Source organism: Phyllopteryx taeniolatus, chromosome 12, assembly GCF_024500385.1.
Source record: "Phyllopteryx taeniolatus isolate TA_2022b chromosome 12, UOR_Ptae_1.2, whole genome shotgun sequence".
NCBI lineage: Eukaryota > Metazoa > Chordata > Actinopteri > Syngnathiformes > Syngnathidae > Phyllopteryx > Phyllopteryx taeniolatus.
In genome coordinates, this window is record NC_084513.1 from 17,088,915 (window position 1) to 17,110,718 (window position 21,804).

The following is a 21,804-nucleotide window of genomic DNA, read 5'->3' on the forward strand; positions in this document are numbered from 1 at the left end:
ACCAGTTCAGGGTGTACCCCACCTCCTGCCTGATGTTAGCTGGGATAGGCTCCCGCACGCCCGCGACCCTAGTGAGGAGAAGCGGCTCAGAAAATTGATGGATGGATGGATGGATGATCTGGAGGTTTTTGTTCCTTGTTAAAGCATTGAGTTATAGGTCACATTCATGGTGGAACAATTTTTGAAATGACATCTCTCTCTCACTTTTTTGTATCACAAAAACCTGGCATTTGAACAGGGATCGGAAGACTTTTTATATCCACTGTATTGTTCGGTGTTTTGTGTGAATAAGCTAGATAGGGGAACTTTGTATCCAATGCACACCCACACACATGCACCCTTCCAGAGTCACTGTAGGGTAAATGCCAGCTCATTAGTGCGCCATCCTCTTCAGAGGCCTCCTAATCCAGCACCCTCTCTGTCTTTGCTCCCCCCCCCCCCCTCTCTCAGTTGAGCTTTCTCCTTTTCGCATTCTCTTAAAAGATAGAAAAGAAAATGTTTTGTTTTTTTCCCTCCCCCTTTCATCTACTGTATTTGCTAAGACTTTTCTCACTGTCGGAGAAGAGCTTCCTAGATTCAAAGTTTAATCAACATCCTTCCTTCGTTCCGCCACTGATAAGAGGCTTTGATTTCACTTTATCTTCCTCTCAACACACTTTCAAGTTATCTTCATCCATCCATCCATCCATTTTCTACCGCTTATCCGAGGTCGGGTTGCGGGGGCAGTAGCTTTAGCAGGGACTCCCAGCGCCCAGACTTCCCTCTCCCCAGCCACTTCCTCCAGCTCTTCCGGGGGGATCCCGAGGCGTTCCCAGGCCAGCCGAAGGACGTAGTCTCTCCAGCGTGTCCTGGGTCGTCCCTGGGATCTCCTCCCGGTGGGACGTGCCCGGAACACGTCCGGGAGGCATCCGAATCAGATGCCCCAGCCACCTCATCTGGCTCCTCTCGATGTGTAGGAGCAGCAGCTCTACTCTGAGATCCTCCCGGATGACCGAGCTTCTCAGCCTATCTCTAAGGGAGAGCCCAGACACCCTGCGGAGGAAACTCATTTCGGCCGCTTGTATCCGGGATCTTGTTGTTTCGGACCCACAGCTGACCATAGGTGAGGGTAGGAACGTAGATCGACCGGTAAATCGAAAGCTTCGCCTTTCGGTTTAGCCCCTTCTTTACCACAACGGATCGATACAAAGTCCGCATCACTGCAGACGCTGCACCGATCCGCCTGTCGGTCTCCCGATCCATTCTTCCCTCACTCGTGAACAACACCCCTAGATACTTGAACTCCTCCACTTGGGGGAGAATCTCATCCCCGACATGGAGAGGGCACGCCATCCTTTTCTGACTGAGGACCATGGTCTCAGATTTAGAGGTGCTGATTTTCATCCCAGCCGCTTCACACTGCGGCTGCGAACCGCTCCAGTGAGAGTTGAAAATCACGGCTTGATGAAGCCAACAGAACCACATCATCTGCAAAAAGCAGAGATGCAATACTGAGGCCACCAAACCGGACCCCCTCTACGCCTCGGCTGCGCCTTGAAATTCTGTCCATAAAAGTTATGAACATAATCTTCTCATGTTTTTAATATTAAATCGGTGACTCCTGTCTTGTCAAAGATCACAAATCACTTCACTCCTGCAACGCTTTTAATTTGTGATGACATGTCTGGTTGGTTTTATTCATTTATATTTTTACACTTTCTTGGTTCTAAATGATTTTGGGATGTTTTGCCTGAGTCTCACATTGCCCATTCTGTGATCTAGTGTGCATTAGTAAACATTTCCTGTCGTACCTCCTTAATATTTTTATAAATGGTAATCCACTGAAAGGTTAACACCCTTGTACAATGTATGGCTGTTCTCCGATTCAATAATGACTAAAAATCTTTCAGATTTTTGTCTACACTTACCATCATTTGTACATATATGAAAAACAAACAAACTGAGTATTGTAATATTTGTGTTTCCAGCGGAACTAGGGGATTGTGACCCACTAGAACACAGTCTAGACTTGGTATCAGAATTTCGATTTATCCCCGAACAGTCAGAGGATGTGGAGCTGTCTATATACAACGCATGGAAGGAGTGCAGGTTAGTTAGTCCTTCACTACAACGCCACTGTATTACTCCACTTCTCATTCTGTACACAATATTGACTTGCAGTCATATTACCTTACTGATTTTACTACTTGTCTGTCGTGATAACGTAACACTTTACTATTACTGCGTCATATAAAGCTTTTGGAAGTTATAATTACAAAGTAGCTAATTGTTTCTGTAGCTAACATATAATTCTGAATTTGTTTTGTTTTTTTACACCTTCAGAGGTCAAACACCTGCACAGGCTGAGATCAACTACTTGAATAAAGCAAAATGGCTGGAAATGTATGGCGTGGACATGCATATGGTTCAGGTAATGACACACCCTGTGTCAATAGAATGGAATTCTATCTCACTGGGGGAATTCTGACCATTGACTGAATAAACATGGATTGCAATTTTTTTCTTTGGGCGGGGGGTGCTTTTCAAATGTTGTGTGTTTGTATTTAAGATCTCAACATGTACCAGAATTGTATTCTTCTTTTTTTTTTTTTTTTTCTCATGGATTCAGTGTCATTCAGAAAGCATGTCAATTGCTCAAATCAATGTTGGTGACCTTGCTTGTTGTAACCCGTTTGTGCATATACAGTATCAAACAATTGGAAGATGCCTGCAAATACAATGTGGTAGCCTTTGACCGTGCAATTACTCGTTTTTCATTTTATTAATTACATTATTTCATTTGGCTTTGCGCAAACAAATTGATAGAGACTTGTCACGTAAATCATTCGCCCATGTCATGAGACACTGTCAGATGTGTGTGCCGCTCCTTCTCTTAGCTCCTCTCACGAGCACAATGAATACATGTTTAAGTTCAGCAACTGCACCGTTTGAAGAAAAAAACAAAACCAACAAAACTGGAAAATGACAACTTTTATCTCACGTTTGGCCTGTCTGAGGCTTTGGCTCTGGGGAAGGTGTGAGTGGTGTGTGAATTGACTTGTGTGTGATAGAGCCCAATGCAAATACGAGCTCAATTACAAACACTGTTATGATGTTTTTTGGCAATAATTTAAATACTCATAGTAGAAACGCCACCGTTTTACAACACACTTATTATTTTAATTTGTTTTACTGTCCGGTTCAGCTTTTCGGTGATGCAGATTGGTGGATCTGTATGCATTTTTATGCTGGAACAGTTTTTCTGTGCAACAGGAGAGTTTTAAATACTCCCTCTGTTTGTTGTTTTAATATGCTGTTGAGAGTTGTTGTCCAGAAGGTGTGGGTAATGCTGTCTATTTTCCTCTAATTTCTTTTCCCATCCTCCTTTCTACATTTAGGCACGAGATGGTAATGAGTACAGTCTGGGTTTGACACCCACTGGTGTGTTGGTGTTTGAGGGACAAACCAAGATTGGCCTCTTTTTCTGGTATGCTTGACTATGACCCAATTTTATTGGCCTATTTCGTTAAATGCCTCTGATGTAATACATTTTCATGTTTATCATACATTTTATTTGTCACATTTTGAGTATTGTGTTTGTGTCTTGCTGTTTGTAGGCCGAAAATCACTCGCCTGGATTTCAAAAAGAGCAAGCTGACTCTGGTGGTTGTGGAGGATGATGACCAGGTGAATATGCATATACAGACAAGAACTAATTGCATCGTTTTGGAAAAAGGAAAAGGGGTAAAAGGCTAAGAGGGGGCAGGGAGTCCCAAAAGCAAAGTGTAGTGTGTGTTTGTGTTACAGGCGCTATCAGACTGCAGTCAATGGCGAGAAACTCACTCACTTTTTGATATTGGTATCCTCCTCTCCAGCTTTCGGTCGGGTGTGTTCTGCAGTTTTCATTTGCTCTTGAATTATGCAGAATCCATCCTTCTCTCATACCGCACCTCATCATAATCATTGTACTGTCACCACTTGGTCGTTTTATATTAAGGACCTTATGGAATAATACTTTGTACATTTTCTCAGGGGATAATATTTTTCTTCATGCTAATGGTGCCCCTTAAAACCCCGAGTCTGTTGGCAGTTGCTTCTCATAAAAAATACAGAGCTTTGTTTCCTAATAAAAGAAGAATAATGTAGTGCTCTGCAGGCCCCCTGTCCCAAAATAAAAATGAAAGTGGACTTGTTGTTAGGTTGCCCAGAGGCAAGTGTATATGAGGGAGCAGCAGAGCTTGTTAATGTCCATCCTGGAGGTCTGTGTGGGAGGTTAATAAAGAAGCCTCCACTCTGGTATTTCTGGTATGCATTATCCACCCTCCCCACCACACACACACACACACACACACACACATGCACACTGTACACAGAGCACTGGCCTTCTTGACACACCCCTCCAGACATTTGTATAATGTATTGTTTCCTGGTCACTGCATGTATTGACTCACGCGTGGATACTTTTAGCACTATGCCCGAGACACCCAATCTTGTAACTTCTGAGGTGACACCATAAGTGTACAGGCTGGGTGACAATTGTCTGTGGAGGTGTCAGTTTATAGTTGTTTTTGCAGTAAATTCTGTAATAATCTCTTCAGCACTGGTCGTGTTTTATTGAGTCTGAAACACATGTAACTAGTTGAAAGTTTAGTCTCGGCACAGTTTGTCTACCCTCGTTTTTACTGTTAGTAGATTATGTTTATCTCTGGGAATTATTCATAGAAGTCTTTAACAAGACCTCCTAAACAACATAGAGTCCAACTGGAATTATGTCTCATGTCTTTACTTGAACAAAGTAAAGTTTCCTAAAGTGTGGATTTGACCTAGAAGTCACTGAAGTACTGATAAGGTTGAGTAACACTTGGCTCCCTTTTATTAGTCCAGTTGTAAATATGCAACCCAATGCAGACCTCTTGTTTCTAATTTTGTTTAAAAAAAAAGAAAAAAAAAGTGGCATAATTGGCATACCCATCATTGCAGGTTGGGGGGGAGGAAAAAAAATAAAATCTTCAAATGGGCACTTGCACCTGCAGTGTAAATCCAGCCTTAAAAAAGTATCACATGATTCATTTTGGTTGTTGTTAAGGTGTGATGATGCTCAAGATTAAAAGTACACGTGATCCATCCTGTGTAGGGCAAAGAGCAGGAGCACACCTTTGTCTTCAGAATGGACCACCCGAAGGCCTGTAAGCACCTCTGGAAGTGTGCTGTGGAACATCACGCCTTCTTCCGGCTGAGAGGGCCAGTACAAAAGAACTCTGCACGCTCCGGCTTCATCCGCATGGGATCACGCTTCAGATACAGGTAACACGCCGCGCAGAAGGTATGGGCGACTTTTCCCAAAAGCGACTTAAAGCGCAGTGTCTATAAAAGGTCACTTCTTAGTCACACTACTGAAAGAACACTGAACTGTTGCTGTGTGAGCAACCAAACCCAGTTTATTTGTAAAGCGCAAAAACATAAATGCTCGCATACATACAGATGGATGAGTAGTGTCATCTTACTGCAGTGGCTCTGTACTAACTGTTTGTGTGTGGGTGTGTGTGCGTGTCTGTGTGCGTGCGTGTGTGTGTGTGTTTAAACATTACCCAGTCAGATAAGCACTGGCAGTCATGTTTGCTTAAGTGGAGGGGTTGACGAGTTTGTTGGTACTCGAGAGTTATCGCTCGAATGGTTTCAGAGTTCAACCGGGGTCATTTGTGTATGTATAATTATGAAGTGTTTTCACAAAACTGTATTCAATATTTTGGGGGGACGATTGAGCCTAAGTGGATGGTTATGCTTTTCTGCTCTGTTAAGTTAAAATGTTATCTTGTGTGACCAGTGGAAACACAGAGTACCAGACAACAAAGTCCAATAAAGCCCGGCGGTCAGCCTCCTTTGAGAGGAGGCCTAGTCGACGTTATTCTCGAAGAACAATGCATAACAGAGGTAAGTGTTACAGTCAATTGCTGCGTTACGTTACAGACTAGAACAAATTTGTAGACACTGAACAAAACAAATTTGCTTTGATAAACGTAGGTGAACCTCACACATCAGATTCTTCTGCATACACGCCCACACTTAATGGCCTAGGACTCAACTGCACCTAAGCACGATTATCTTTTTTTACGTGCAGTCGTGACTAGAAGTTAACAGATACTGTAGTCGTCATGGGCAGAAATATCAATATGGGACTCTTAATGATTTACAGTATTTGAACTCTTCTTTTTCCAGGGTGGAATGATTATACAATTTGTCTTAAATGATTTTTCAAAACAAGAATTGGGTGCACAAGTTTTAATTTATTTTAGATTTCCTCAAATCCACTTACGGTCTGAATGATACATTCAGGCTCATTCACCCACCGAAATGTTTTATGGTGCAGAAAGTTTTTGAATGGCTTTTAACTCGAGAAATTCAGGCCCTATTAACCAGTGCTCATTGGATTGACTAATGCTTAAAAAAAGTCAAGATCTAAGAGGGAGAATTGTGGGTTTACACAAGTTAGGTAAGTCTTTTGCCGCTATTTCTAAGAACCACAGATTCCAAGATCATCAATTTGAATCATCAATTCAAACAAGTAGGTATACTTGAACATATTGGTTCATTTAGAACGATACGATTCAGTGGCTGCTTATCGATTTAGCCAAACGTTTTAGCCAAAAATTCATCCAGTGTGTCATTGAAATAAATACCTGCATACTGGACAGTGGAGTTGAAATTTCTTAGATTCTTGTTGTTTCTTGTAAGGGAATTGTGTAAAAACTAATTATGGTCATTAAATGTAAAGATTTTCCTTATGTACTTTCCTTTTATGTCTTATTGTGTACTGTACTGTATCTGTTTTCAAATAGACCACGAGTCTGCTTAATTAAAGTTGGTTGACTGATGGTATTGCTAAAGGGGGAAACGGCAATTAATTATTTCAGCTATGATTTTATTGTCCCATTTCTTTTCGCCTAGAAATTAGATGTTTAATTGGTGTTAGAATTATGACGGGGTCATTTGAAAAATGTCTCCCCTGTAAGGTGCCCCTAGCTGGACCCAAAGTTTGAGAATCCCTGTTCTAAACAGTTAAATACTAATGGCTAGAAATGAAGGACTGTGAGATTTTCATGAGGGAAATCTTTTAGGAATAGTGTTAATAATACATAGTGAGCTAAATAAATGAACAAACCTACATTTGTAGCACAAATTTGAGCCTGAAAAAGCATCCAGTAGTTGACATTGTCACTGGTTCTCCTCTTGTTTGCCTGAGTTTCCCCGCAAAGGGTACTTTGCTGTCGTTGTTATAGGCTAGCAAGCTAAGCTACGCTAACCATCTTAAGGCCTTCAAAGTCACACACGCATCCTTAATGGTAGTTTCTCGGTAGCCGCCGCCTCATCTGGTATCTACCAGACAGACGGATGTCTTAAACTTTAAAAGAAAAAAAAAGTGCTTGAAAAACAACACGTACTGTGGTGCCTCGTCCAACCTCTAGGGGCACTACTTAAAGGAATGACTACATGTCAGGTATAGAAAAGGAAATGAAGAAGAAAAGAGACGAAGAAAGTAGCCTTGACAGTGGTAACTGCTGTGTGCTAACAAAAAAATGAAGCAGAGTAATTACAAGTGTTTTTCTTAGAAAATACAACACATACACATCTCCATATATAAAGCCTGCCGTGCATAAAATCAGTGCAGTATTTCCTAGTATTGATACAATCGATTGATTACTTTTAAAAATGATTTAAATCGATATATTTACATCCGGAGGGCTAACTTGCCGAGCACTGATCGAGCCAGTTTGATCGTAGGAATATAACTCAATATAATGAATGAATCGTTACAGCACTACAAACAAGTTTTGCCACCAAAGCCCTGACCTCAACCCTATTGAGAATCGCTGACTGTGCTTAAAAGGCAGCTCATACAAGGAACTAAACTCATTTAAATGACGAACCAATGAGTGGTCAAGGAATTTTGGCAAGAGCTTATTGATGTCTGGTTGAGGTGGAAGCGTCTAAGGGGAATTTAACTAAACACTAGCAGGTGTGCAGGTGTACAATATGTATCATTTTATCCTGTGTGGATTTAAGAAAATCCTAAGTATATTTGAAATGATGCACCTAATTCTTGTAATCATTGCAAAGTATATTTCTTTGTAGTTTTACCCTTGGTTTTCATGTGCCTCTTTCAGGTTTCAGCTGGACACAATGCTTACCATCTTTTCTGTTTATTTTGCAGGACCTTTCCATCCTCAAGAGTGAGTTGTCTGTTTTCTTTTTTTGAACATTGTGCTTGTGACCATCACGGAATAAGAATTAGCTGTTACGATTCCAGTGTACTAATTTGTGGATTAATTGCTGTCTTATCAATCATCTTTAAGTGGTGAGAGCACAGATGTATCATAAAATATTCATTTGGCAATCAGTTATTCAGAGACGCGTGACTCATTTGTGACTCATTGAGTCATATTGTCAGGCCTGATAATAGAAGTAGCTTTTTGTTTTAGAATTTGGCTGAAGACATGGCATCACTTCTGTTTATAAGCCATGTATTTACTTGTCGAGTCACACTTCTTATGACTAAAAAGTCATCAGGTTCATTGGTTTTGATAAACCCGCACTGCAAATGCTTATGATCTTTGCAATGCAGCCATGGATATTAATAGTTAATTGCCACTGTGGCTTGTAATTGCTAAATATGGTTAGTTTTAGGACTCTAGTTTCAGTGAGCTAATATAGCCATCTCTTCATCTCGCCTTGAAATGTTCCTCATGGCATCTTTGAAGCTCTTTAGTGGTGGAAGAGAGTGTAAATATTGGAGATGGCTCTCAAGGGCCGGTTGAATTATTTATGTAGATCGAAATGTAAATGTCTCTCTTTGCTCAGGGTTCTTTCGTCGGGCAATGGAGTCAACTCCAGCAAAGACAAGCATGTAAGGGCTACAACTTAACTTTTCATTGTTTATAGAAAATCAAATCATCAGCACTCTTTAAAAATATTTTTCTGTTTCACTGACTCACAAGGCTTCATCCAGTCGAGGCGCGTGGTCGGGTGTGCCGGTTGTGAACGTTGCGCCTGCTGCTGTTTGTGGCCCGTTGGAAATAGAGCCTCTGCCCAGGAGTCCTGGAGGGGAAAAGAGAAGGTGGGTTTGTTTTGTTGAAGAGTTGACTTGGCTGAACCAGACCAAGGACTGTGCCTTGTAGGGCTGAAAGAGAGAGGGGGGTAGAATGTGTGTCTTTCATTTTTTGTACTCATGAAAAACAAGCGATAGTGTGCGTGTGTGTGCCTGAGCAGTGATTGAGTTAGGTTTTGTACTTGTGAGGATGCAAGTCAGTTCTATCATCTGGAGTGCAAGACTTGTTCTGAATTGAAGTGGGGGAAAAAGTTCTGCTTTGAAACCCGGGAAATGAAAATGACTGCCAGATTTGGAGCTGTTGGATTGAGTTCCATTTATATACTGTATATTGATAACATGTATCCCAGCTACTATCATAAAAATGTTATTACACGGTTGAAGTAATTTTATTTTATTTTTTAAAATCAAGCTGGTTTTGCACTGCATGGTTTAAGTTGAACAATTCCTATTGGTTACTCTTGAGGGGTACAAGTGGAATACACATCATGGTGGCGTAGATGGAAAAATAGAGATAGGGCTATAGAGATAAAAATCCCATCATTGGGTATCTACCAAGTCGACTGCAGTGTAAATGCGCAGATCGGATATGCCCAGCTTGACGTCATTGAAATACTGTACACCGATTGGTGCTATATGCAATCACGCGTCTGCCTAAACAACACAAACATACAAAGAAAATCACCCGTTGTATTTGTAAACTACAGCGAAAGCGTAGATCATAAGCTGTGATTCAATTGTGCTACAGTAGAGGCGTGTCCATTAAAAAAGGGAATGATGGAGTGGAGTAATGTAGAGGTTACCCTCATTGAAATCAAATAAATTGATGTATGTCATCAATATTTGTAGTATTTATTGTTTTCTTGCTCACTGCCCACTGTTGATGCTTTGGATTTACTTATGTGCATTTTGGGCATTAGCGCATGGAGGTTGTTTCATAAATGTATTTCCTCAATGTAGACACAGCCATATCAAATACTAAATGTGTCACTTGTAATGTACAATGGAAATAGAGAAAATCCCCAAAATCGAATTGGGCACTTGGACCTGCAGTGTATTGTGTTATCTCTGTTTTCATGTGATGTGTGAAGCTGGTATTTCGGAATACAAGCAAATCCATGTGTTCCCCTCTGTGTTACAGTATTAACATGTACTGAGGAAAGGTCTGAAGGGACGTCAGGTAGGTATGGCGGCATATTGAGCTTTTTTTTTGTTGTTGTTGCTACAGCTCTCATTGTAACCAATCAATAGCTGCGTTGCGTGGGGGCTTTTAATGATTGTTACCTTTTGAAAAATGCCTCTAAATGTGGAATTGTCTCTTGTGATTCCTGCTTCTATTCTTTTGATTAGCATGTAATGCCAACCCATTAACTCCAGGTGACTCTTGGTGCTTCATGGGAGTATTTTCTTTGGCATCAATTATTATAATAGACTTAAATGACTGGAAACAGACACTGCCATATAGACAGTGGTCTACGGTGTGCACATCAATCTATATGCAGTGACGCTTCAGAGAATATTTTCCATTCATGGAATATGCTGCTTCATATTAACCCACTGCTGCTCTCCTTGGATGAGTTATTTGTAATACTGATACTGATTTCCTTCTCCTTTATACCCTTATCATTGTTTTCAATTGCTTCCTCTCCCTTGTTCAATCCATCTACACTCCATTACCTGGGGCCTCATGTACAAAGACTTGTGTGGAAACATGGCGTACGCTCAAATCCAGAGAACGTCGTACGCACAAAAATATTCAGATGTATGAAACTCTACGTACTCATGAATCCAAGCACATTTCCTTCGTACATTCCGATCAACATGGAAATGAGCGCACATGTTGGAGTAGCCGACTCCTCCCTGTCCACGCCCACATTTGAATATGCAAATCTTATGTAAATGAACACTGCACTTAAGATGCCGATCTCTGCATGATCAGAAAAAAGGAAAATGAGCAAGGTAATGACGAAAATTTATTTTTCTGAATGTGAAGTTGCTCAATGAAGTGGAGGCACGCAGAACGTCCTCCGGCGTTAACAAAACGCAAAAGAGGAGCGAATGGGACAGCGAGTGTGCGGCTGTCAATGCTGTGGAGACAGAATAGCACGCACACGCTGAACTAAAAAAGAAGTGGTCAGACATTAAGGTGGATGTGAAGCGGAGGATAGCTGCCCACTGCAAAAGTGTGGCCAAAAGAGGCGGAAGAACCGGCACGGAGGGCCTCACCCTGTTCGAGGAAAGAATCGCTGCGATCATGTAAATTCAAAGGACACTTTTTTTTTTTTTTTTTTTTTCCCCCCTCCCCCTCCCCCCCGGAGTCACGAAGTGATTGTGAGGGCAATAGGCGGCATAAATGATCGCTTCGATCAATTAATAGGTGTCCTCACAAATATCAGTGGTTCATTAAATACACTGGGTAATAAATGAATTCTGAGTCCTTGCCTCAATTGCATTGTTGAAATCAAATGTTGCCGGGCATGAATTGTTCATCGGTGTTAAATATTTATGTGTCTCTGGTGTGCAGATTTATGAGAACAGTTTCCCAGCATCACCTCTAAGTGTCGCCAAAGCACCGAAAGCTGCAGAAACGTGCATACGCCAGCCATGCAGTTGCCGTGAGGGCACCGCAGATTTCCACGGTCATGTCACTCTTGATATATCTGAAAAAGAACGGACGCCACGTTTTTGTGCGTACGCACTTTTGTACATGAGGCCCCTGGTCTTTTATTATTCCGTTCCTGTGTGCCCCCCTCCCATTTATCCTTGTCATCCACCTCCCACCTCAATCTCCTCAGGTGTCCTCTCGCCTGCATCCTACTCGCTCATATCTCATCAAAGCTCCTCACAAGGAGCTGGGCAGAACCGAGCAACAGACAGTCATCTCACCTTGACATGAATTGGACAGCGCACTCAGACCTCAGCAGTGTTTCCCCTCATAAAACTGTGGCAGAGACTGTTCCACATGTCCATGAATGCATATTTGCCTTTTTAAGTTAAAAATGGAAACATTCCACATTGCTTTGATTCTATGCAGTAGACTCATTTCCTTAATGTGGCCATTAGATTCTGTACCTCATTTTACTGTTTGCGCCTTGGCTGCCTTATTCCTGACTGAGTTCACATTTTTGTATTCATTTTTCAGTTTGATTCTGAAAATACTCCCACACATTAAGTCTACATATTCTTACATTTTTCTTTTGAAACCCCCTTAATTTAAATAGTGCACTAGAGACTAAAAGATGCACAAATATATCTAGCATCTACAGTTGAAACCAGATGTTTACATCCACTATATAAAAATACTTTTTTTCTAACTGTCTGACATGACAGCAGATGTTGCTGTTTTACGTCAATTCGATTGTTTGTTTTATTTGCTAAATGCCAGAATGAGAGGGTGATTCGTCAAAAGAAACACAAACAAGCCAGATTAGAGTTTAGAAAGTGTATCGTTATGTTTAGGGGGGGGGGGGGGGGGGGGGGACTGCACCATCATGTTGTGGGGTTGTTGTCTACAGGAGAGACTGGTGCACTTCACAAAATAGATGGCATCATAAGGACAGAACAATATGTGGAAATAACCGAAGCAACATCTCAAGGCATTAGCCAGGAAGTTAAAGCTTGGGCGCAAGAATAAAAAAGTCAATGTTTTGAGTGGCCATCACAAATCCCTGATCTCGAGCCTAATGAAAATTTATGGGTAGACCTTAAAGGGCATGTGCGAGCAAGGTGGCCTACAAACTTGGCCCAGTTCTCTTAGGAGGAATGGGCCATAATTCCGGCCAACTACTGTGAGATGCTTGTGGAAGGATATGTAAAACATTTGACCCAATTCATACTATTTAAAGGCAATTATACCAAATACTAATCAAATGTATTTAAACTTCTAACTTTGAAGAAAGTAATAAAAAACATGTCGGCAAAAAATCATTGTCATTATTCTGCCATTTAGCAAATATAATTAATTTTGGAAATCCTAATTGACCTAAAACAGGAAAAGTTTAGTCTGATTTCATGTCGGTGAGGAGGAAAAAAAAGCATGTCTTTTCATATAGTGTATGGAAACATCTGGTTGTAACTGTACTTACAGTATGTTAACATTTACAGACTTTGAATTGTTTTTCAAATGAAATCATTGAGAACTTTATGAAGTCCATGATTTTGTTTGTAATGACTTTGACCTGGGGACCATGGTGGCCCAGTAGTAAGAACGTCTGCCTTGCTTCTCTTAAGTTCAATATTTGCTCTGGCCTTCCTCTATGGAGTTTGTGTATTTTCCAAGTGGGTTTTTGACACGTACTCAGTCTTCCTTCCAACTTGCTCTAGCACCCAAAAATGAAAGTCTCTAAATCTAGTGGTTTGGTTATGTGGTCATAAGTTGTCTATTGAGCATACTGTGAGGATATCGGAAAACTAGCGTGACAGTTGGGCCAACAACAATACAGGTTTGTAATCTCTGGAATCGGTCTTGTCTGATATGTTGGCAGTATTTCTCTAGGCCACTCTTAAAGGGCATGATTTTTTTTATTATTTGCTCCAGATGTCTTTGGCAAGAACAAGTTTGTATTTATTTATCATATGGTATGTGACTGACAGCAATGGCTTGATTTGAAATGAGATTTCTTTTTTTCAATGAAGTTTGTGCATTATTCAAAGCATTTTTAGTAGCCTTTCTCAGATGAGTTTATGAAATCAAATGACTTGGACTTCTAAAAGCGTTCTAAAATCTTGAAATGTTAATCAATGTGTTGCTTCCTGAAATGTTAGTCTTTGTTGCTCGCACATATTGTCGTGCTTTGCACGAATGTAACAATTAGCACAGTGGTACTGATTATATGTGGTGGATAGATTAATCGCTATCACTGTGTGAACTGTGGCCGGCCAATCAGTTTGTACATTTCTAGTCTTATCCTCTCTCAGCTCTTGTCTTCTCCTTGACCCTGCTGTTGAAAAGAAATAGTCAGTCTTGTCTCATTTTTCTGTGATCTCTGAACTGATCTGGTATCTGTGTCAGGCTCAGGAATTTAATAACCACTAGGTCACATACAGTATGTTGTTTTTTAGACCCCGATAATTTCTCTCTCTTCAGGACTGTCATTCCCTACAGTGTTTTTCATATTTGAAATGTTTCTCTTTGTGTTCATTTTGATGAATGTAAATGTTGAGTTACATTAATATGTTTTGTATTCTGTTAAATCAAATTGTGATGATCTGTTCTACACCAAAAATGACATATGGCCGCCTATCCACACATCCTTTCAATGTCCCTGCGAAATCTGAAGTTAGCTTTTTTTCATTATTATTTCCACTTTAGAGTTATCAACTGGTCAACAAAATGTTTGAAGCCTTTTTTTTTTACTTGCACATACCACAATTAGTTTACTATGTAATTGTTTTTTTTTTGTTTTTTTTATAAAGCTGATTGCAGTATTTGAATGTTGTAACAGAAGGTGTAGTTACCATCCTGTCAGAGTCCAAGAAGAAAATATATGACAAGCATGATTTGTTTGGAAAAATTCCAGATGTGATTAAAATGATTGTACTCTTTAATATGCAAAATAAGTATTTTGTGAATGTTGAGTTAAGTTGATAGTATTGCCAAGTTAAAAATACTGTACTTACAACTACGACCAAAGGTGATCATCTTTCTAAAAAACATGTACAAATGATTTGGAGAGAATAAAAACTGTGTTACTCTTGAACACAGCAAGACTACATATCACTAATATTTACAGTGTATTTGATCATTTGTGCTTATATTTTTTTAATAACACACCATGAGATTGTTTCCAGATTTTTTTTGTTTTGGGTTTTTTTCCCCTTGAATATCGCAGGTAAGTTGTACAAATGATGAATTCTGTTTTGCTTTTGTCTGTTGAATTAACAAAGTAACATTTCATTACACTGGTTATGTTCACAGGGTATCACCTTTTATTCTGAGGATTTCTCCCTGTTTACTTTGTTTTTGTTTTTTTTCTCCCCCCCCCCCTCCCACCTGCTTTGTCTGTAGTTTGCCCTTGGCAGCTGACCTGATCGAGACGTGCATTGATGACGTCCTCAGGGCTCCTTCTGCTTCCGCCACTCCTACCACGAAGGCTGTCGATGAGGCGGGACCGAGTACGAGCTACTCCCCTCTCGGTGCCACTGGCGAAGAGTTACCCAGCCTAACTGGTAAGTCAATGCAAAAAATAACATACGCACCATAATTTTGTTTTTTGTTTTTTCTTAAAGTGTCATGGTCTTAACCTGTTTCGATTGACCTAACGAGACCATCAAGTGTCATTAAGTGCTTTCATTTAGACTGAACTAAATTTCAGTGAGCTGTCGACATTTTATTATCTTGAAGAGGAATTTGAAACTGTGTTCTCACCTTTTATACCCAAATTTGAGCTAGCTCACTGGGCTTCTGAGAAATCAGAGAATTGGCCCTAAAGGCCCTTTTCCACCAGGCACCCATAGTACTCTTCCATTCAGTTTGCTTTATTCTTCTTTGTTGATCTGATTGTATCGTGCTGGTAAGATGTTAACATACCATATTGTGGTGACCTCAACTGTACTGTACTGCTTTCTGGAAATATTGCTGAAGCGTACAGAGTTTGGTGTGTGTGTGTGTGTGTGATAATGTTCATACTTTAAGTATCATTTCATTTGAGTGAACAGCAGTTAACTGCACAGTTTTGTTGTTGTTTTTTTTTTTTTCCTATGAAGAAACGGCAGCTCGTCTCAAGCAACTGGAGTTGGGTAGCAGTCCACATCTGGCCAAGAATAAAGTCAACATCAATATGGTCATGAATAATCAAGTGGGTGCTAATTCTTGGAAGTAATTTGGTTGTCTTAAGCACAGAAAGCAGAAAATGAAATAAAATCATTGATGATATTTATGTCTGTCTCTCTGCATTTTTCTCCTTTGAACCAACCTACATCAAAAGGAGGACATTGTGAAGCTCAGAGAGAAATGTTGTCTGAACAGTGCAGGAAGTAGTCCGGTAGTCACGTCACTGCGAGCCCCAGACGACCTCAAGAGTAACATCCTGAAAGCACAAGCTGAGGCCGCCGTTCTTAAGGTGAAAGAGAAACACTGTAATAAGGAAAGAAATCCACCTGTATCATCCGTATTCTAGAGTGCACGCCATGTTATTTAATTTGTTTTCTCTTTGTTCCATAGGTTGGTTTGGAGGAACATGTCCCAATGATGGGAGATAAGAACTGTAATTTGCAGGAAAACTCCTCCAGGTATGAAATCTGCATCTTTCTCAGTGAGCTGTTTTCTCATTATCAAGTTTGTTTGGATGGGAGAATGCTTGATTACCTTCAAATCGGTTCTTCTGCATCCTGCTTCTTAATCTACCATAGCCATGCCAATAGACAATGCATTGTTTCAGCCAATGACAATAGTCTCTTTAGTTTACCATTTGAATATGTATGAGGATCATTTGCATGTTATCCAACATTGCATCACCAGTTTGGCCATTTCAACGAGCCTCCGATCTCAGAGCCTGTCTGAGTACGAGGGTCAAAACAAGATATATTTTTTATTATGAAAATATTATTGTAAGATATTATTTCATAGTCCCCAGTATTGCTGATTATTAACTCATTTACTTCCAGGATGTTTATATTTGTCAACTAGAATCCAACCGTTTATTGCCAAGTACGTATGTATTTGTTTAGTATGTTTTTTTGAAATGGGTAGGCGTGGAGTCTCGCCCAGCTTATTTGTGAAATTCAGGTTTATGAACCACTTTATTGACTAACAATTTTCTGTAGATGGTGACGTTGCAACGCTTTGGATTTGAGCACACACAGCTTTTAAGTAGAGGATGTAAGGGGGTGAATCTCGACTTGCCATGGCGATTGTGAGGGACATAAATACCAACAAGGAAGTCGGACAAATTTAGGCACCTCGCTCTTGAACAGAGTATGTATATGTATGGTATAAGCAGAGCATGTGGCACACGATGAAAGTGTGTGTTGCTTTCATGAGAAAAGATGACGCAGTTCATGGAATCAATGAGCGATGCCATGTAAAAAAGGCATGTTCAACTTGAGCACGTTTCTTAGTTGTATATCTGTAAATACATTATTACTTTGCCATCATAAAAGGTGTCATAAAACCAAAAAATATTAGCGTCAAAGTCACTGTTCTGCTTGAGGTTTTGCTTTTCACAAAAAGCTTGTAATCTCTGCTTTTTGGTCAGAAACAGGTGTTCTTCTTGAAATAACCTTTTTCTGGTGAAAGAAGGCGCTTCTCTTTGTCAGAGAAACCTTTTCCGCAGGTCTGAAAAGATGAGTCAAAAGGCTCTGAAATGGCTGGCAGTGAAAGAATTAAAAAGTAAAATTTCCAAAACTGTCCTGTTTAAAGTATGCGTCTTTTCAAATAAGGCATGCTCCTCTAAAGTTGTAGAACTGTAACCCAACATTGTACAAAGACACATTTATTCAACTCAGTCATCCATCTGGAACTTTGAGCCAGAACCTAAGAGGAGGGTCTCTAATGTGTGCCATCTGTTGGCAGGTTGAAGTTGCGCACCGGCCGTATGGGCAGTAACTCATCTCTGTCTGGCAGCACTCGCCCTGACATTCAAGACTCTTGGGATCTGCTCAAGTCTTCTTCGCTGGTCTCATCAACAGGCACCAGGTCAGTGTGCATCTTTGACAGACAAACTAGAGGAGAGCTTAATTAGCCTACTTAAATGACCTTGTTCAATGTGTTTTGGGGGGGGGGGAAGTCAGGCAGAACATTGTTACAGGCCAGCAGTGCTCTCTGAGTTATTCAGACATCTGTCTGGTTGGGTGTGTTAAGTCACATGATCAGACTTCTGCCTGGATACTGCTGGTATCCTTGCTCCATAGAGTTTACAGTTGAGTGATACTACAGACAGACGTGTTGTCGCTTGAACAGATAATTCACGAGGCTTATATGTCCGCAGGATCACCGATGCAGAAAATGCTCAGACGGTCATCCTAATGTTTGTCTGGTGAAGAAAATCAAGTGGAAAAATACTAACCATTGTGTGTGTGTGTGTGTGTGTGTGTGTGTGTGTGTGTGTGTGTGAGTGAGTGTGTGAGAGAGAGAGAGATGCTTCGTGTGTAGCGTCAACATGAATATTATGCTCTCATAATATGTTCAGTTAAAGAAGTAATATGTAATTACTTTTTGTCCAGTTAAATTGCTGTATTCGGTGCACAGATCTAACGAGACAAAAGAAAACTTTAAATGTGAACCTTCACAGTGGTTAGTAGAAATATCCAGTCAAAAACGCCATTTACCCAAATGTTTTCCCATTCCATTTTCCATTTCTCCTGTTCATTAGTGCTGAGAAGTTAGCTGAAGATTCGAACCCTCCTCTACCCAAGTTGCCATCAGACTCTGTTGTTGAAGGCATCATACTAAAGGTAATATTTATGCCTTTCTCGATTCACCATTCAATGTCTTTCATAAAATACAATGTGTACAGTGTTTTTATGCCATTTGCCCAGTGCAGATTTTGTCTGTCTCTTTGCTACTTACAAAGTGTGCTAAAGAGTATTCATGTCACATTACAGATTAAAGGAGATGAAGTTGACGTTCCAAACACAAACCCATCACTGACTGATAATTTGATTGACTTCACTGATCCAGTACCAGTTGTAAGTTTTTTTGTTTGTTTGTTTTTTTTATTCAGTTTGCGGTTAATCTAAAGCAAGGTACTGATTTTTAACATTTTAACAAATTTGTAATGTGAAAGAGAGAGCGAGAGAGAGAGTGTGTGAGAGTGTGGTGTACTCGAGATGACCAAAAAACACACCACACACACATGAACATGTCTTCATCCACAATCCCATATATGTGCAACCTAGTTCCGCATCCGGCTAAACGGTTCAAAGCACTACCTCCCGGTTCGGGTGAATGGCGACGGGGAGCAAAGCATGCATAAGGACTTTAAACCTCTACAATGTCTTTTTTGTTAACACAAAGTGTCACCACAGAGCCAACAAAAATGTCAATATTTGATGTTTAGGCTTCATTTGTGTTTACATGTATCACACCATATTTGTATAAATAAATTCTATACATGTATGCCAAGACTGACCTGTGAGAGGCAGCATAGTGCCACAGGAGGAGAAGAAGAAGAAATAGAAGCAAGGCTAACTGTTAGCTTATTTGGTAACTACATTGTGTTTGCAAAGTCTTCTCCTTGTAATTTTTATTGTGGTGAATGGCTTGGCAGACACATTATTTAAACCCTCAACACAACCGGTTGCTTCTCTATTTTTGTTCGGCAACTGTGCGAGCTTCAGCTTGTTTCCTATTGGCTATCATCGGGTTGTAGGTCACAAATTCACGGACTATGTGGCTCACCCCAACTTGGTGTTGATCTCACACACACATGTATTTACAATAAAACATATTGAAGGGGGTTAATGTTAATGACTGTTTTTGGAGCAGAAAACAATCTTAACACAGAATATTGCATAACACGGGATAATCGCTCAGGATAATCTTTCAGAGACATCTGGGAATCAGGCCTGTGCTGAGTTTGGTTGAAGGGGGGCTTGCTCGAATTCTCCCCAATTATCGGTATGTGTTAAAAATTAATACTGTATCTTTGGACTGTGGGAGATGGCCGCCCTTCCCATGCAAGTGCAGAGAAAATGTAAACTTCATACAGGAAAGGCGAGACTCATTTAAACCCACACGAGTGCTAACCAGTGCCCACAAACACGCTTAACTAAAAGGACATCTGAACCTTATCATCAAACAGCTCCTTCTGCATATGATTTTCTTTTGAACTCATATCCAGGCCTCTGATGCTATCGTTGGATCATAGTTTCATAGGACTGGCCTTAACATGCCACCTTGAGGGATCTCCAACAGCAGTCCAGGGGAGACCTTCTCCGTGGCCTCCTCGCTCCTGTGAATTATTGGAAGAGCAAAGGGATAAGAGGAGGAAAAATATAATATCCTGTGTTGAAATTCTTTTTGATCCTCCCACAAAATAGTTGCTTGAAGATATGCTTAGATCAGAGGTTGCTTGAAATATCTGAATATCTGGATTTGATTATGTATGCTTTTGAAATATAGCATCAACTATTTATGTACCCTATCAAAAAATTATAGCTCATTTAGTTGTGGACAATTTGATGATGAACTTCCATCCATTTTTTTATCGCACATGTCCTCATTAGCGACCGGGAGCCTATCGCAGCGGACTTTGGCTGAGAGGCTGGGTACACCCCGGGCTGCTTGCCAGCCGATCGCAGTGCACTTTTCGACAAACAAGCGTTCACATTCACACCAAAGGACAATTTAGTCTTTTGAACCCGACGTGCATGTTTTTGGAATGTGGGAGGAAGCCTTAACTTGATTTTTAGACAACTGCAGCTGTAACAAAGTGCTGTACATAAGATTGAACATAAAACATTAATCTGTAATGGAAAATGTCATATTTGGTATTGTATAACTCGTGTATTTTTACCTTTTAATATTGAATCACCAAAGTTGATTTAATGAGAATACACAAGAAGTGAAAAAAAATACATAAATCACTGAATTTGAAATATTTGACTGGTTAACAGATGTTAGAAGGGGGGGGGGTGGAACAACCTTTATTTGTTTTTTTTATCAAGCAGTAGATTTCCACCTGGGAAATAAGAAAGCGCTTCTCCTGAATCTTTCCTCATCCCGAGAGTTGTTGTTTAAACTCTGAAGGGGGTGATGTTGAAGCGCCCGGAGGAAAACAACTTGTTTGAAAACGTGCCTGCTATGTAGCGTGATCCAGACTCCTTTCTCCACAAACCGAGAGTTTGTTGTTGTTTTCCAGTTGCCACCTGTGCAGGCGCCTAAAGCTCCCATCACCCCTCGCTGGATCATTCCTACCGCTGCTGTGAGTGCTCGTTATTCTTCCCATATCTCCTGTCGGCCATTTGGATGTGCTTCTTGTCTGTCCAAAATGTCTTGTAGAGCGCTTTGACTTGTTGGAACTAGACGCTGACCGCTTTCCTTCTCCCCCCCCATTCCCTTCTAATGCAGCCTCCTGGTATCTTTACTAACGGCCTGCTCGACCTCGAGCGCCCCGCTAAGGTCGCCGCTCTCCCCCCAGCGGATGGGGGAGCCACTCTCACCTCAGGCCTCCCTCACCCCGCTCACACATTTCATACCAACTCAGTGAGGTAAAGTGAGGTCTTAGCAAATGTGCACCGTCTTTGCTCTGCGCTGCTGTTTTTGGAAAGCGATTTTTGAGCCTTTGCTACCCCCTGTTGACTGATTTGGAACTTAGTGGAACATGTTGCACAGAGTATTCACACAAGATGATTTCTACTCTTGTCTACATTTCTCCACCAATTCAAAGCACTCCAACCTCAGAAGGTCCATTCAGGCTTGAATTTTCCACAAGGGAAAAAAAAAACATTCCAATTAAAGGAAAAAAATTACAAATACACCTCAAAATTGCAATTTCTCAAACGATTAATAAAATCCCCAAAGTATTTAAAAAATATTTTTTTTTTTTTTAAGAATTCCACATTCTTTACGAGAAAATCCCCAAATAATGGACAAATCTAACAAATTCACCTCCATCTTGGAATTCAACTTTTTTAAATTGTTAGTTATTCCATTTCCTTTTTTGACGTTCAAAGCATTTCTCGACCGATTCAAACCACTGCAACCTCAGAAGGCTCAGTTCATTCAAAACATTCGGGCTCATATTTTTCACTTTCCACAATTCTCCGCTTTCACCATATTT

The 21,804-nt window shown here is 40.5% G+C and overlaps 1 protein-coding gene across 2 annotated transcripts in view; it reads left to right on the forward strand.

The window, feature by feature from the left end:
• Positions 1–21,804, forward strand: part of epb41l5 (erythrocyte membrane protein band 4.1 like 5) — a 42,482-nt gene that overhangs the window by 12,305 nt on the left and 8,373 nt on the right. Inside the window, exons 8-25 of one of the 2 annotated variants that reach the window (XM_061793492.1) lie at positions 1,968–2,088; positions 2,323–2,410; positions 3,378–3,466; positions 3,597–3,666; positions 5,114–5,283; positions 5,804–5,910; positions 8,189–8,207; positions 8,836–8,881; positions 8,973–9,091; positions 15,090–15,250; positions 15,788–15,879; positions 16,009–16,143; positions 16,245–16,312; positions 17,595–17,717; positions 18,394–18,475; positions 18,626–18,709; positions 20,884–20,946; positions 21,093–21,232. In XM_061793492.1, the coding sequence (XP_061649476.1) occupies positions 1,968–2,088; positions 2,323–2,410; positions 3,378–3,466; positions 3,597–3,666; positions 5,114–5,283; positions 5,804–5,910; positions 8,189–8,207; positions 8,836–8,881; positions 8,973–9,091; positions 15,090–15,250; positions 15,788–15,879; positions 16,009–16,143; positions 16,245–16,312; positions 17,595–17,717; positions 18,394–18,475; positions 18,626–18,709; positions 20,884–20,946; positions 21,093–21,232 (1,777 nt within the window). The remainder of the gene's footprint in view (positions 1–1,967; positions 2,089–2,322; positions 2,411–3,377; positions 3,467–3,596; positions 3,667–5,113; positions 5,284–5,803; positions 5,911–8,188; positions 8,208–8,835; positions 8,882–8,972; positions 9,092–15,089; positions 15,251–15,787; positions 15,880–16,008; positions 16,144–16,244; positions 16,313–17,594; positions 17,718–18,393; positions 18,476–18,625; positions 18,710–20,883; positions 20,947–21,092; positions 21,233–21,804) is intronic. The other variant, XM_061793493.1, reaches the window with a different exon arrangement.